The following is a 14,630-nucleotide window of genomic DNA, read 5'->3' as shown; positions in this document are numbered from 1 at the left end:
TCGTCCCTTATGTGAGGTCAAAGGTCTCAAACCCGGAAGTGTGCAGCAGTACAATGTTCCTCCACCGATGCACGATGTCAAAGCCTTATAATTGTCAAACCATGGATAATTGAATGAACTTTGCAGATCACAGTTAGCATACAAAGTGTTTGAGAGTCGACTCAATGGTGTGAGATTCGATTCGACTCGACGCATGGAAAGCCACGAGCGACTGCTACCGCTACCACGAGCGACCGTCCAGGCCGTTACTTCGGCCTCGCGATGGGCGGTAGCCTGCGTCATGTTGACCGAACTGTTCGAAAGGGCCGCCTTTTTCGGCATCTCGGACAACATGCAGATCTTCTGCGAGTTGAAGTGTTTCCCTGCCAAGTACCACGACCCTCTGAAGTTCACGTGGATATTCTCGGGGTTCGCCTATGCCATGAACATCTTCGGGGGCTGGCTGGCCGACACCGCGTTGAGAAGGTTCTCAACTATCCTGTCCAGTCTTCTTGTGTACACCGCAGGTACGCCTTCACGAGTTTTCATGGGTCCTTTTTTGTTGTCTTTAGTCTTTTCCCCATTTGAACAAAATTAGAGCGTTTAAATGCTGTGACATCGTTATGTATGGCATTGCACAGCAAAAGTTTGTGGACGTCTACAAATTCATGGGTCTCTGAATGTGTATAGAAAAGCAGTTTGATATTGAAACTGAAAATAAACATCAATTGATTATCACAAAAGGATAGTACTATTGAAAAAGCTTAGGAAATAGTACTTTGTACACCCAAGCAATTTGTGCTCTATTTCATGGTCTACATTTTGTGCCATCTGTACGTATGATCGTATTGCATTGAAAAATTTAGGATCATTTAATTGTGAACGTATAGAAGAATTTTATATTATAAACAAGGAAGCATTTATTAGTAAAAAATCTATGGTAGTTGAATCCCATCTATAGGTAACGAAAATTGGAAAAGTTCAGTAGAGAATATCTCTTTGCATCATAACTACATTTTTGTATTCTTTGATACACATCTGATGCCAGGTACCCTGTTTCTTGTCGGGTCGGCACAAGCATGTGATGACACCAATGATGAAGATAACACGGTTCCCGCTCTTTACGTCACCGGACTGTGTCTCGTTGTCCTGGGAACGGGAGGCAGCCAGTCCAACCTGGGCCTGTATGGTGCCGAGCAGTTCAGGGACACTGGGGACGAGAGTGAGCAGGAGAGAAAAGTCCATCGATACTTCCTTTGGTAAGAAACCAGTGGACTAGCCCCCTACTGTAGTACTGGCGCAGACGTGTGGCCCAAGGACTCTAATTTGTTTGTTTGTCTGTTTATCTATTTCTTTTTTGTATTGCATACCGAATAAACCACGCCTCATGGCGTAACACGCCATGTTTGTACTGAAGAGTACAAGCTGCACATCCGGACTGATTTATTTGATCCCCTCACACCAGCTGCAGGAAGGACCCTTACTCTTTTCAGTGGGTGTGGCTCTCCTCAAACCACATGATGTGGGAATGACTTTGACATCATAATGACATTGCTGAACACGTGTTCTCCTTTTGTTCAGAGCGAAGCTTTAGGAGAAAGCCTAATAGTATTCACCTGGTTCCAAACAATTCCTACTATTCCAAGGTATTTCTGTAATAGAAACTAGGCTACAACTGCAAGCTCCTTACTGCTTTGAACAAATATCATGGCAGAATTAAGGGTGCTACGTTGCATTTGGTGCTTGTGTTACATGAAGTAAGATCAACCCAGACATCTTTGCCGTGGCAGTAAGTTTTCATTGACACACTTGTTGTGTTTGCAGGTACTACTGGTGCAGAAACTTTGGCTCCGTCATCGCCTACACTTTAGTGACCTACTACCTGTACCAGACGGATCATCACGTCTACGGTTACGCCGGTATCAGCGTGGCTGTAACATTGGCCGCCATTTTCTTTTGGTCAGGATACAAGCGTTACCGACAGGAGCCCCAGAAAGGTACATCTACTTAGATGCATTCTGCCTCTAGTATGTAATTAATATTATTTGATTTATATGCAAAACTCAATAGACTAAAGCGGCTATCTCACTGAAAGTGCGGCAATTTGGCGGCGTCGCTGCGCCCTAAATTGGATTTGTGTTACCGTTGACAACAAAACACACAAAGTTAAAAAAGATTCGTTTTTATCGATGAAATTATAAACTCTGTCAAATCGCACGGTTGCAACGAGGTCGCCAAAGTGCCGCAGTCCAGTGAGATCCCCGCTTTAGCTTCTAGTATGTGGTGTCATATGATTTATATGTAAAACTCTATAGAATAAGAGGCACTTTTCTGTGCAACGCTTACACAGGATGCCGAGAGATTCACTCATTCAATGACTACATCTTGGTTGACGCGACATTGCGGCTGTACTGGCTGCAGCTGTATTTTCCAGTAAGCCCACAAAAACGTGATTTTACTTTTTTTCTTTCAGAACAACTGTTTAAGATCTTGATAGGGATAGTTAGCAACCGAGCCGAGACCACTCAGCAGAGCAGAAACGTGTCCAGAATGAGAGACCAGTCCTACAGCACTTCAGTCGATAGCAGCAATGAAGACAGGGATCTTTTGAGATGGCTGGACCGGTAAGAACGGAAGTTCTTTCCATTAATGTCAAGTGCACGGATTTTTCTTGGCCACATCTTAGTGTTCATTTCTGCATACATCTGTGATTGTAATGTCGTTTTCTTAATTGTTTGAGTTAAAAGTGCAAAAAGATCCGGGTATTCAATTATGTATATTTACAGATTAGGTAAAATTATTCCCTATACATTTGTGTGGCGTCGTGTTGGCCAAACGATTAGGGTCTTTGGACCTGAGATAAACCCAGAGGTCCTGTGTTCGAATCCCCAAACATGCCACGAATGTTGTGTCCTTGGGAAATCACTCCACCTAGGTGTAAATATGGGTACCTGACTTCGGTACAAGTAAAAGGCGTTGGAAGGAGAGGAGGGGGGCCCACCTTCCAATACCGTACCCTGGACAAAGTGGATAACAACCCACTGTCCCTACAGCCTCAAAAAAACTATGGGACTGACTTGACCTTTACCTTTTTACCTGAAATTAATCACATTACTCTCTTGCCTTCTTTCAGGGCCAAACGTAGTAAAGGGGGAAGGTACCCGGATGAGGAAGTTGACGACATAAAACAGTTACTAAGCATCCTGGGAATATTTCTGACAATGCTCGTGTACTTCACCCTCTACTCTCAGGTAAGAAACGGCATTTTGGCGAAGCCTCAGGAGTAAGCCTAATAGTGGTATACGTCTGGTTCCAAAGAATTCCAACTATTCCACAAATATTTCTGCAATGTTTCCGCGCACACTCTGTGGACACCGTCACTTGAAAAGCTGGCATTCCAGAATTTCCAGCTATGTAATCAGTGGTCCATTCAGAGCGCGTACACGGAACAAGGAGGTTAACCTCCTTGCCCGGAAGTAGGTCTCTTAATCCAATGCGTCCCAGATTGCGGTCAGTGAGTCTAGCCTGGTCCCAGTCTCTACGGGTCGGCTTATGAGTGTTTTACCGGGCCCAGTCTGCTATAATGACACGTTTCTGTCAGCCTGTCTTCTTAGTTGCCATATAGAGTTTCGCAGCCCTCGTAGTTTCGCCGCCTCGGGAGCGAGCTAATTAAGTCAAGGCCGTAATCCCACCCCCGAGCGGGCTAATCTGTCTGGGCGGGCGGGCACCACTCCCTGCGCCGTAGAGATACGGGGAGCTCCCGACGGTATAGTTCCCAGGCATACACTTTCCCTCGAGTAATCTACGTTATATGTTTCTTCAGATGTCAACAACATACCTGATTCAGAGCCGTTACCTCAGGCTCCCAGAGCTTGACAAAGACGACTTCTTCTACTCAACCATCGTCGTGTCTCTGATTAACCCCGTCAGCATTCTGCTGATGGTGCCGCTCATGGACATGGTGGTGTACCCCTGTCTCAGCAAGAGCGGCTGGCGTCCCACCTACCTACAGCGCATGGGTAATATAACCTCTTGATTACAGTTTCAACTTTCGATCCGACAACGGGAAAGAAGGTTGAAATGACCTTTCGCAAATGACGTCATTGTTGGATCAAAGGTGGTCGGAAGTCTGTATCGGCCTCCGTCCCGGCTGATTGAAAGTCTAATCTTAAATCAAGTCAATGATTTGTTGTATGGTAGGCATCAGTTCTAAGGAAGAGGCTTATGCAATTCCACATTCTACTTGCTGCTTAACCCCATTACTAACCAATACACATTTGGTCCCAACGGCTACATTAGCAGGCTGGAGGTTAAAGCAAATACAGATTCATATATTCGAACCTAGAAATTATCTTAACTGATTTTTTTACAGTTTATCAAAAACGTATTGCAGATATACGGAGTCACTAACAATCGAATGAATGGGAACCGGTTTGGGACTGTAGGATTTCGTGCAGTTAACCGGAGTGTGCGTTAATCCGCTGTGTAATTAAGCGGCGTTTACTGTATGACTTTTTCCACTAGGTGTTGGCATGTTCCTGTCTATGTTGTCTGTGACGGCAGCTGGTGCCGTGGAAGTGTATCGCGGCAAGGTTCATCACCAGGGCAGCGTGTTTCATCAGAACATCAGCGGACAGGTGTACAACGCCACGGACCTGTCCGTCTTCATCCAGGTCCCGCAGTTCTTTCTCAGCGGCGTCAGCGAGATCATGGCGGTCGTCACAGGTGGGCTTCATAACCTAGTACCTCCGTTGGAAATAAATCGACAATGTTACCATTCCGTATAGGGGTCGTGTGGCGTAACGGTAGGATTTTAAACTCAGAACCCAGGGGTCCCGGGTCCGAATCCCCTGACGCCACCATACCGATCTTGTGCCCTTGGGCACTTTACACGACTTTCCCCACTCCGCCCACGTAAAAACGGGTACATTATGTGTGTGGGTCACGACATCAGCAATAGCTGCCTGTGTCCCACGTGTATTATTGCACTGTTGCAAATCCAAATCCGTGGTTGATGCCTCTGATGAGTGATAATTGTGTTCTTAAAGGTGGTTCTTAAACGGAGATTATGGTGGTCGTCACAGGTGGGCTTTATAAGCTTGTTCACACTTCCGAGTACGCATGCGCGGCGACAGCTGCAGGAATCGTGGGTAATATGCCAAAGGTGAAGGCCCCTGACTTGTAAACATTTCTCTTCTTCATCGTTGTCTCGATTTGCATAACACTATCCAGACATGTTTTGTTCATGTCTCAGGGGCCTTCACATTACCCACCATTCATGCACCGCGCATGCGTACTCGGAAGTGGGAACGAGCTTATAACCTCTGGTGGAAAGAAATCGTCAATGATACCATTCCGTGGCCAACAATCATGCCTTTGATGAGTGATAATTGTGTCCAGGTGGTCTCTAAACGGTGATTGCGGCAATGCCAGTCAACCCTAAAACACGACGTATCCTTCCGATTAGCAGAGAGAAATCAACCAAAAGACTTTGACCCATCAATGATGTCACGTGTCCACGAAATCACATGACAGAAATGGTGGGTCATAATTCGTGAAGAAGGCCTTACGATCGAAGGTGTACTATTCGAGTATACATTGTAGAAAACCAAAGACAAAGGATCATGTCATAGCTTCTGCTCTCCAAGCAGAGTGGGGGAAGATCGTGACCTTTTTGTCCTATGTCCCGTTTTTTGTCTGCTCCCCCATCATTGGGACTAGGTGTCCCGCTCCCCCATGGATGCCAAAATACGGGACACATGATAAAAAGCTCATAATCTTCCCTCCCACCAACCTATGCTTGGAGAGGAATAGCTTCGTACTATCTCAGTCTAAAGGTTTGAGAGGCTACAGGCAAGAGTTTGCGTCTTACCTACTTAATTTTCTCCCCAGGGTTCCACTTCGCGTACACGCAGGCCCCCAGGAGAATGAAGGGGACCGTGATGGGGTTATTTCTGCTGATGTTCGGCCTCGGCAGCTACCTGAGCATCGGGATCGCATCAGCTTTTAACAGTAAGTAGCATCACCGACGCACACGCCTGAAAACAGTCCCATTTCGAAAGCGTTAATGATGCATATTTCATTACTCAACAATCAAATAGGATTCAATTTTCTGTGCAACGGATCGGAACAGAATTGATTTATAAATTATGCTATTAAACGTCTAGGAATGTAGTATACAGTACTAGTATTTCGTCAATTATTTGATTCATTACTGTTTTGATTTGCTTTCTAAAGTCTTACAGCGGTATCCTCTCCTCCTTGCCCCGGATGTTGTTAGTCTGTCGTTTCATCGACGATGACCAAGACATCACCCCCGGACACACTGCATATCGCAGCTAGAACGCTATAGCCTCCACCATGCCCTTCTACGGGAGTACAGATAGTAGAATTCGGCAAAAATGGCAATACCGGTAATTGGCTGGGAGAGTCAGTCTGCGGGAAGGTTGGCGCTTGGCCAATGAAACCCTATGTTGGCCAAACTCCCCTGGCGAAATCATTCTCCCGACAGCCAGCGCAGTTAGTCTGGTAGAGACGACGTATAGAGACAGTGAGTTGCATGCACTCACCGGTCCATATTTCTTTAACAGTGTGTCGTCTTACAATAAGGAGATTTCATAGTGCCTATCTGGCGAAAAGACGGGATGGCATAGGTCTTATCCCCTCTTTTTACCATAAGGAGATTTAGATTTCATAGAATCTTTCTGGCGAAAATATGGGATAAGACCATCACAATACCACTATCCCCACAATTTTTTTTTTATTCCGGATTTAAAGCTGGTATACAATTCAGTACTAAATAAAAGGGATAGATAATCTAGTCTTCGTCTTACCCCCTTCCTTCTCTTCCTCCTAAGTCACGGTTGAAGGCATCGGTAGTCCCCGCCGCCTCAACATCAACCTGAACAACAGCCACGCCGAGAGGTTCCTCTTCTTCCTGGCTGGGCTGATGTTTCTGGACTTGGGACTGTTCTGGGTCCTGGCCAGACGGTACAAATACAAGACCTACTTGACAAAAGCCAAAGATTTTGAAAGAAGCACGAGCTGTAGCTCTCCTAGAGACTATGGCTCAACAAATCAGGGATTCACTTCTATACAGTGATGAGAAGTTTTGTATTCGATAGTTATTAAGTTGACATGTGTGTTGTAGAGCAATGAACATTCAACTTATGCAACTATAGTAAAGTAAAGTGCAGTGTGACATCTCTAGGGGCACTCCAACGATATTAAATGACTTATAAATGCATATTTTTGAAAAATGGAATTATTGAATGGAAATGTTTTAAAGATGTTATTAATTCTACAAATTCCTCTTGCTGGAATAGCAGCTATCAATAATGTTTTGGCAATATGTACACGAATGTATATGACATGTATACGCTAGAAATCAGGTCCCCTAAACCGTGTTTGATAGTACGTGTACGTATTAACTGTGGAAAAATGACATTATAAGATAACTATGTCGATTCCCATGTATATCCATGTACTTGTTTGTCTGCAATTAGCCTTCGGGCATGAACTTGCAATAAAGTTAAAGTTATCAAATATATAAAAAGCTTGAATAAAAATGTCAATTGTATTATTTTGTGCAATGTTCCATTATTGATATCGTTAGAGGTTGATTTTCTGGTTGTAGTATTAGGGGTGGCTTATCAGCCACATCAAGTGCTTTAAATTTCGTTTCCAAACTCAGACGTCAATTGCTATTATTCTTTATCAACTGTATAAGAGGCGTAGCTTAGCAATGTATAAACAAAGGTGAAAATGGTGGCTGCAAAATAAACATCGTCAAGTGATGACGCCATAGGGACAAAGTTCAGATGAAATGCGGAAGTCACGATGTGATCTTCTAAGAAGTCGGTTTCGGTGTGAAGGTCAGTGGACGTGCCTTCTCTACTGCACGCGCAGTCCGTGGATGAAGACAAGGCCAACAAAGAGGTAAGCAACGATCTGATACGCTTCAAGCAGCTGGGTGATAGGGCGGGAGTATCGTGGGGTTACTTAAGGTCGACCCTCTCACCACTCGGGTCGAGGTCGTTGAACTCAGAGGCAGGATCAGTCCCCCTGCCAAGTATCGACATAGTTTTGGACGGCTTCTACAATTGACGACTAGATCCCACAGGTCTCAGTCGATCAAATTGTACACTTTCCACCACGTGAGTCTCCTAAAGAATGGAGCTAGCGCTATTATAGTTCTTGGTCTCTCTCCCTCTCTCTGTGCGTGTTTCCTTTCCTTCCTGAGTTTTGTCTGTATCTGTCAACTTTCAATATGATTTGCTGTGACCTATAATGTATTAATTGTACTTCATGAACTGTGCATAAAAGGAAACCATTATATGTTCCCCTCCCTTTCATGATACATGTAGGCAAAATGGAAAGCGAAAGTGCGGCGGGGGAAGAAGATCACGTGGTCTCAGGTCGAAACCGCAGCGTCATGACGAGCAGCGCCCTGGTCTGGCTGAGCGAACTGTGCGAGCGCGTGACGTATTATGGGATACTTGCCAACATGGCGGACTACGTGACGTCACCGTGCTTCCCCAAACGGTACCACCTGCCGTGGGTTGTCACGTGGGTGTTCACGAGTTTCGCCTACGCTCTGACATTCTTCGGGGGTTGGCTCGCCGATACTGTAGGCAACCGCTTCTGGACAATTCTGGTCAGCATGTGGATATATCTTGTCGGTGAGATGACATGAATAAATAGAACAGGAGATACTAAAAATCCGGAAAGACACTACCTCCGGAAAGCTTTATTTTTTAAGTAGATTTTTTTAATGTAGATTGACCAAATAATATAATGTCTACAAGCATGATGAAACAAAAGGTTATCAATATCTGGTTAACACTGATGTATTCAGGTTAATGGTCAGTTGTGTAGATTTCTGGGAACGTCAGCCAGAATTTTGGAAAACTGAAAATTGTATTAGGATAAAATAAGTTTTTAAAATAAGGTAATGTTATTGTCTTCCCCAAAATTGATTTCTTAATGTTTTCCGGATTTATAGTGTCTTTCTGGATTTATAGTGTCGCCTGCTACAACTAGCTTCTAGTAAACATGATAGCATGTTAACGTTTATGTAGTATTCTACTTTTGATATTTAACGAAGGCATGACGTCTTGGACTTCTTGTTGGAAATTGTACCGAGACGTTTGATTCTTGCCCAGCCTAAGTGACATTATATGACAGGTTCACCGCCGGATCCTGCGGGGTATTGCTGTTGACTGTGTGTTCGCAGTTATCTCAAGATTCTTTTGATGTATTTGTATGTACTTTGGCATGCTCGAGATAATGTAGCCTCCTTCGCAGGCTTCCTATATTAAACGGCGGCGTATATATTGGGGGGGGGGGGGGGGGGAGGTTCTTTAATGCCGGCAAGGGAGTTGTGTAGCCAAGGGAGTTGTGTAGCCGAGGGACGACCGCCGTTATAACGCCGTTAGAACAACTCCCTTGCCGGCATTAGAGAACCTCCCCCCCCCCCCAATATATACGCCTACGCCCAATATAGGAAGCAAGAGATAATGCACGTTGATTTGGGACACCGTAGCAGTATTTCTAGGTTATGTAATATTACAGAACGACACCCCCACTTTCTTCATGTTTGGATCAACGACTTTCAAATGCACCCACCCCAGGGACAGCTCTACTCGTCGCTTCCTCCAGTTTGTGTGGCTCGAGTCCGGACGGACGTGTGTCCGGGCTGTACTTTGCCGGCCTGACTCTGGTTGCCATAGGAACGGGAGGCAGCAAGTCCAACCTGGGTCTGTTCGGCGCACAGCAGTACAAATCGTCTGGAGGGGACATAAAAGTCAAGCTGCGACGTTTCTTCCACTGGTAGTGTATAACGTTAACGTTACTATTTGAGAATATTTTCATTCAAAACTGATCTGCCGCTCTTTTGACCACCGCTATCTCACTGGACCCGCGGCACGTTGGCGACCTCGCTGCGATTGGGCGATTTTACAAAGCGCTTAGGGAATTCCATCGATAAAAACGAATCTTTTTACGCTTTGTGTGTTTTGTTGTCTTTTAATTCATACGTTTTGCATAATATTCCCATTATAAAGTCAACGGTAACACAAATCTGTAGGACGCAGTGACGCCGCCAACTGCCGCGGACTCAGTGAGATATATCGATGGGGGGGGGGGGGGGGGGGGTTTGCTTATCGCGTCACAACCAGCAGACGCAAACATTCGGCGATTGCCCGTAATAAATCCACTGGTGTGCGGGGCAACCAATCAATGTTCAGGTCAACCTCTTCAGGACAGAGGTTTGATCAGAGGAGGTGTGAAAACAGAAACAGAACTAGAGTTCCACGACCCCACACCTTCGCCAAATAATGGATTTTGAGGTTTCAAAAAGTATGCAAATACGGTCCTCGTGAGTATATGCATACATTATATCAGTTGATGATCACTCAAAGAACGCGGCATGTATCAAATTACCACTATGAAATTATAGCCTTTTCTCATTGGTTAAGCAAATCATGTCCTCATTGGAATCATGAGTGATATATCAATTGACGTTCTTCACTTTCTCAGTCAAATCCATCGACAGCTTCTTGAGTTATTCTGTTTATACTATACACCATAGCCAAACCGAAAACACAACCTTCGTGTGATGGTAATTAGTGGAAATATCTGACAAATGAAACTACTGTTCGACTAAGCAGCTGCACACGTCTAACTTCGAAATTTAAGAAAATGATTGGATTCTGCAGGTACTACTGGTGCATTAACCTGGGCGCTACCATTGGCGTGGTAGGGGTGCCGTACCTACAAAAGCACGTCAGTCTGCTGAGTGGGTACGTGGATACGTGTGTTTTCGTCGTGCTCTCTACCGCCGTCTTCGTCTCCGGCCGCATTGGAAACTACTACAATCAGGAAAACAGCACACAAGGTTGGTTCTTTTCTCGTTTTTCAATCTATTTCCCCCTTTTCTTTAAATACATTATTCCTGTTTTATGACCCATACGTTAACTATACAAATGTATTATGATATGCAGAGATCCGGAGCAAAATCGTCGCTGGACTTCTTGATCCGAACAGGAAGACGCAACGTAGAAACCCACAAGGAAGGTATGGTATAAGAAACTGTTGCTAATGTCTTCTTCCGATGGATTTTCGGACAGAAAGAAACTACGACACTGCATGTATGCCAGGTATCTGTGGTCTGCTAAGTAAAAAAAACGCCTGACATAGTCATGGCTATGGGGTAACGGTCTGAGGCATCGGCTATACAAGACACAAGACATTATTCATGAAGGTGACACTAAAAATAAAACTTTCCTATACAGACTGTGGAGTTCGACCATCCCGAAGGAGGTGTGGAAACTAATGCAAATATTCGCAACACTGATCCCATACTACGCCATCTACTCACAGGTGACGTTTCTGTGCATGCTATACAACTAAAAAGACCATAGCATGTCCAGGTAAAAAAATACAAAACACGGAAGTTCTGCTGCAGTACCAAAGAAAGTTGCCAGGGGGCCCAGAATCGAAACAAGCAGACAGACAGACAGGCAGACAGACAGACAGACAGACAGTCATATCATCAAACCCAAAGGATTTTCAAGCATAGCGAGAAGCTCGTAGTTGTAAACCAAGCCCATGTAACTATCTTATCAGACAATAAAATGAATAGATAACCTTGGAATAATGGAATCATTAAATCCCAACAGACAAGAACGACTTACCTCTTCCAAAGCGAACGTCTGCGCATGCCCGTGGGGTCAGAGGCCACGTACTTCAGCGCTATCAACAGCCTGATTATCCTCCTGATGATCCCGCTCATGGTCTGCTTCGTGTATCCCCGCCTGACGATCAATAATGTGCAGCTTACACCACTGACTATCATGGGTACGTTCCAGTAGTAATCATTATGTTACATGTTTACAGATTTATTAGAACTTTGATAGTGTTATCTAGTTTGTATCTTTGTTATATTCTATCTGACCCTTCCCTCTTCCCTCATGACCTCAAAGAAAAGTGACCTCCATGCCGCCGATTTGAGCTTTTCGTGAATAAACAAAGCTTCAAACAAACAGAACTTTATTTGGTACTATGTCCTATATGTCACCGACGATGGCTTATTATCAAAATTCATTTTTAGTAAATTCCCTTTTAGTACTTGGATTTATTTTCATTGAAACAGTATGGCTTTAAATCTATATGAATGTTTTTGGTCATATTCGCTCAACCAGTGAGATGTAAGAGCACCATTTTTCTGAAAGGGCGTGAATGTATCGTTGAGATAAAGGTAATTGCGAAGTGAGAGGGTAAGAAGTGTTGTAAATAGCAGATTTGCCTCTCCAGCAATATCATACAGAATGTCTTCTGCATGGACATGGAGAATAATTACTACCCAAGTCAATGCTATCTAAATGCATCCAAGTTATAATCGTATAAGTGTATTGCAAATTCATGCCCGTAGGCTAATTGCAAGTTTACAACAATTATTGACAGTGTGCGAACATGAAGTGAAACGTAAACCATACATGTGATACAAATGACGAAGATTAAACTACGTTGCTAGTCTACGATAAGTTATAACACTACACGCAAACTCTCTGTTCGTGTAATACATGTAGGTGTGGGAATCCTGCTGTCCACACTGTCTGTGCTGTCAGCAGAGGTGGTGGAGGTTGTCCGCCGACAGCTCGTCCACAGCGGCCAGTTCTTCGAGCAGACAGTAGTAGGGAACCGCACCCTTCGCGCCGCCAACCTGAGTGTCGCGGTCCAGATCCCGCAGTTCGCTCTGTCTGGCATCAGTGAAGTCTTAACCCTCGCCGTTGGTAAGTCCCTGCTACTTTCCAGTGTTTGGAGACTATGAATTACTTTCTCTTAAGTCTTGCTTTCTAAGGGAAAGGCTAGCAAACCCTCCCTGTAAAAATATGCCCTGCTACAGAAACAACAATTGCTGCACTAAGTGTCACGAGGCACTACATGGGCCTGAAGTTTTGAACGAAGTCTTTCTTTTCTATAGCTTTTTGTTCGTCTTCTTTTTCGCTGCATTGATACATTGTCTGTGAATAGTTTCATCAGTTCGGTGGAATAAAACACTTGGTTGCGTACAAACTAAGAGTCTTTTCATTCATTGATATATTTTGTTCCTAGCTCTTGTTTTCCTTTGTACAGTCAGGTTGCTAAGGTGACTGTTTACTGTGCACGTGCTTTTCTGATGCCGTTTTCAGTTGATTGTTGATGGCTGTGTTGTATAGACCATATACTAACTGCCTTGTTTTACCATGTATCTGCATGTGCATTGGTCGTCAGGTTACTACTTTGCCTACACGGAGGCTCCGCCCGGCTACGAGGGAACGATCATGGGAGCGTACCTGCTGATGTGGGGACTCGGCAGCGGCCTGAACCTGCTTCTGACCGCGATAGTCAACGCCATCTGTGGTGAGGAGACGCACAGTTTCTACAAGATAGAGAAGAAAAAAAATCCAGCCGAAGTAGAAAAGCCTCCAAAAAAATAAGTCAAACCCAACTAGTCTAGAAATACCCAACACAATTCTCTTGTTACAACAACATCAACCCTGTCAATCGTCACATGTATGCCTCCTATGCTTTTACATTTTACTTGTAATTAGCCTTCGAGCATGAACTTGAACATGAACTTTCTTTATCTATTTTCAGTTAGCGTGTCTGGCACAGCCTGCTTCCCGCTGGAGCTAAATGACGGACATGTGGAGTATTTCTTCCTGACCCTTGCCGTCCTCCTGATGGCGACATTCGGCATCTTTTGGTACCTCGAACGCCATTACGTGTACAGGTCAGAGGTCACCGCGCAGGCGCAAGAAGCTGAGATATCACTGCTGGAGAGTAGAAGCAGCAGTGGTACCGCTTACGGCACAACTGGACACACGGAAAATCCCCATACATAAACAACATCAACAAAATCATTTGCCGGGTTTTAAAATGAATGATTACAAACACTACTTCCACGATATAAGGCATTTAAGTGTATGTCGCCGTACAGTCGTTTGTACCAGGATAATGAAGTTATTTTGACAGGGAAAGAACTTAAAACGGTTATGATCAAGTTATGATCAATGTTATGATAGATATTGGAAAGTGGGCTGTTGGGAACTTTCAGGGGAAAACTTTTTCGGGTTGTTTGACAAGGAAGTAAGCTCATGAAGCTTCTATATCTGCTCTCTTCTTATAACTTCTATGGAAGTGCAATAATTCTAATCTTACATACACTGAGATTCAAAGATGGGCCATGATACATATGTCGTTGAGCATTACTTAACAATGTAAACAAAAGGCATGTACTTTAGTTATAGTAAGCATTGCCTGCGACACAATAGAACTAGAAGTGTGTCTGGTAATACATTGTATCAAGTATTCTGTCGTTTAACTTATCATTTGCTTTTCAGAAACTACGTAACGTTAATTACATGAATGTTTATTATGAATGCAAGAGCATTATTTTAGAACGCTAAATTGGTGGCAAAACGCACAATAAGACATGATTTCACTGTGACATGAGCTGTATTTGATACGATCATGCGATGTGACTTCTCCCTGTTGTTACCATAACGTTTCACACCTACAATAAACCAAAGAGGTCATTAACCTCCTTAAATAAATAAATGAATGAACGTTTTGTTTTTCGTAATCGTTCTGTGACACTTTAGTGA

At 44.0% G+C, this 14,630-nt stretch overlaps 2 protein-coding genes across 2 annotated transcripts; both read left to right on the top strand.

The window, feature by feature from the left end:
- The first annotated feature begins 166 nt into the window (after window positions 1-166).
- On the top strand, window positions 167-7,558 carry LOC136448249 (solute carrier family 15 member 4-like). Its single transcript, XM_066447558.1, has 9 exons — window positions 167-506; window positions 1,028-1,238; window positions 1,804-1,976; window positions 2,453-2,603; window positions 3,113-3,230; window positions 3,803-3,998; window positions 4,504-4,704; window positions 5,872-5,991; window positions 6,837-7,558. The coding sequence occupies exons 1-9, from the start codon at window positions 194-196 to the stop codon at window positions 7,079-7,081; spliced, it is 1,728 nt and encodes a 575-aa protein (XP_066303655.1). The 5' UTR covers window positions 167-193; the 3' UTR covers window positions 7,082-7,558.
- Window positions 7,559-7,783: 225 nt separating this feature from the next.
- Window positions 7,784-14,596, top strand: LOC136448250 (solute carrier family 15 member 4-like). Its single transcript, XM_066447560.1, has 10 exons — window positions 7,784-7,917; window positions 8,346-8,660; window positions 9,612-9,810; window positions 10,698-10,876; window positions 10,983-11,055; window positions 11,274-11,361; window positions 11,661-11,838; window positions 12,570-12,773; window positions 13,255-13,383; window positions 13,621-14,596. The coding sequence occupies exons 2-10, from the start codon at window positions 8,351-8,353 to the stop codon at window positions 13,866-13,868; spliced, it is 1,608 nt and encodes a 535-aa protein (XP_066303657.1). The 5' UTR covers window positions 7,784-7,917; window positions 8,346-8,350; the 3' UTR covers window positions 13,869-14,596.
- Window positions 14,597-14,630: the final 34 nt, after the last annotated feature.

This window comes from Branchiostoma lanceolatum, chromosome 14 (assembly GCF_035083965.1).
Source record: "Branchiostoma lanceolatum isolate klBraLanc5 chromosome 14, klBraLanc5.hap2, whole genome shotgun sequence".
Taxonomy (NCBI): domain Eukaryota; kingdom Metazoa; phylum Chordata; class Leptocardii; order Amphioxiformes; family Branchiostomatidae; genus Branchiostoma; species Branchiostoma lanceolatum.
The sequence above is the reverse complement of the archived record's forward strand: the minus strand, read 5'-3'. Positions and strand labels throughout refer to the sequence as shown.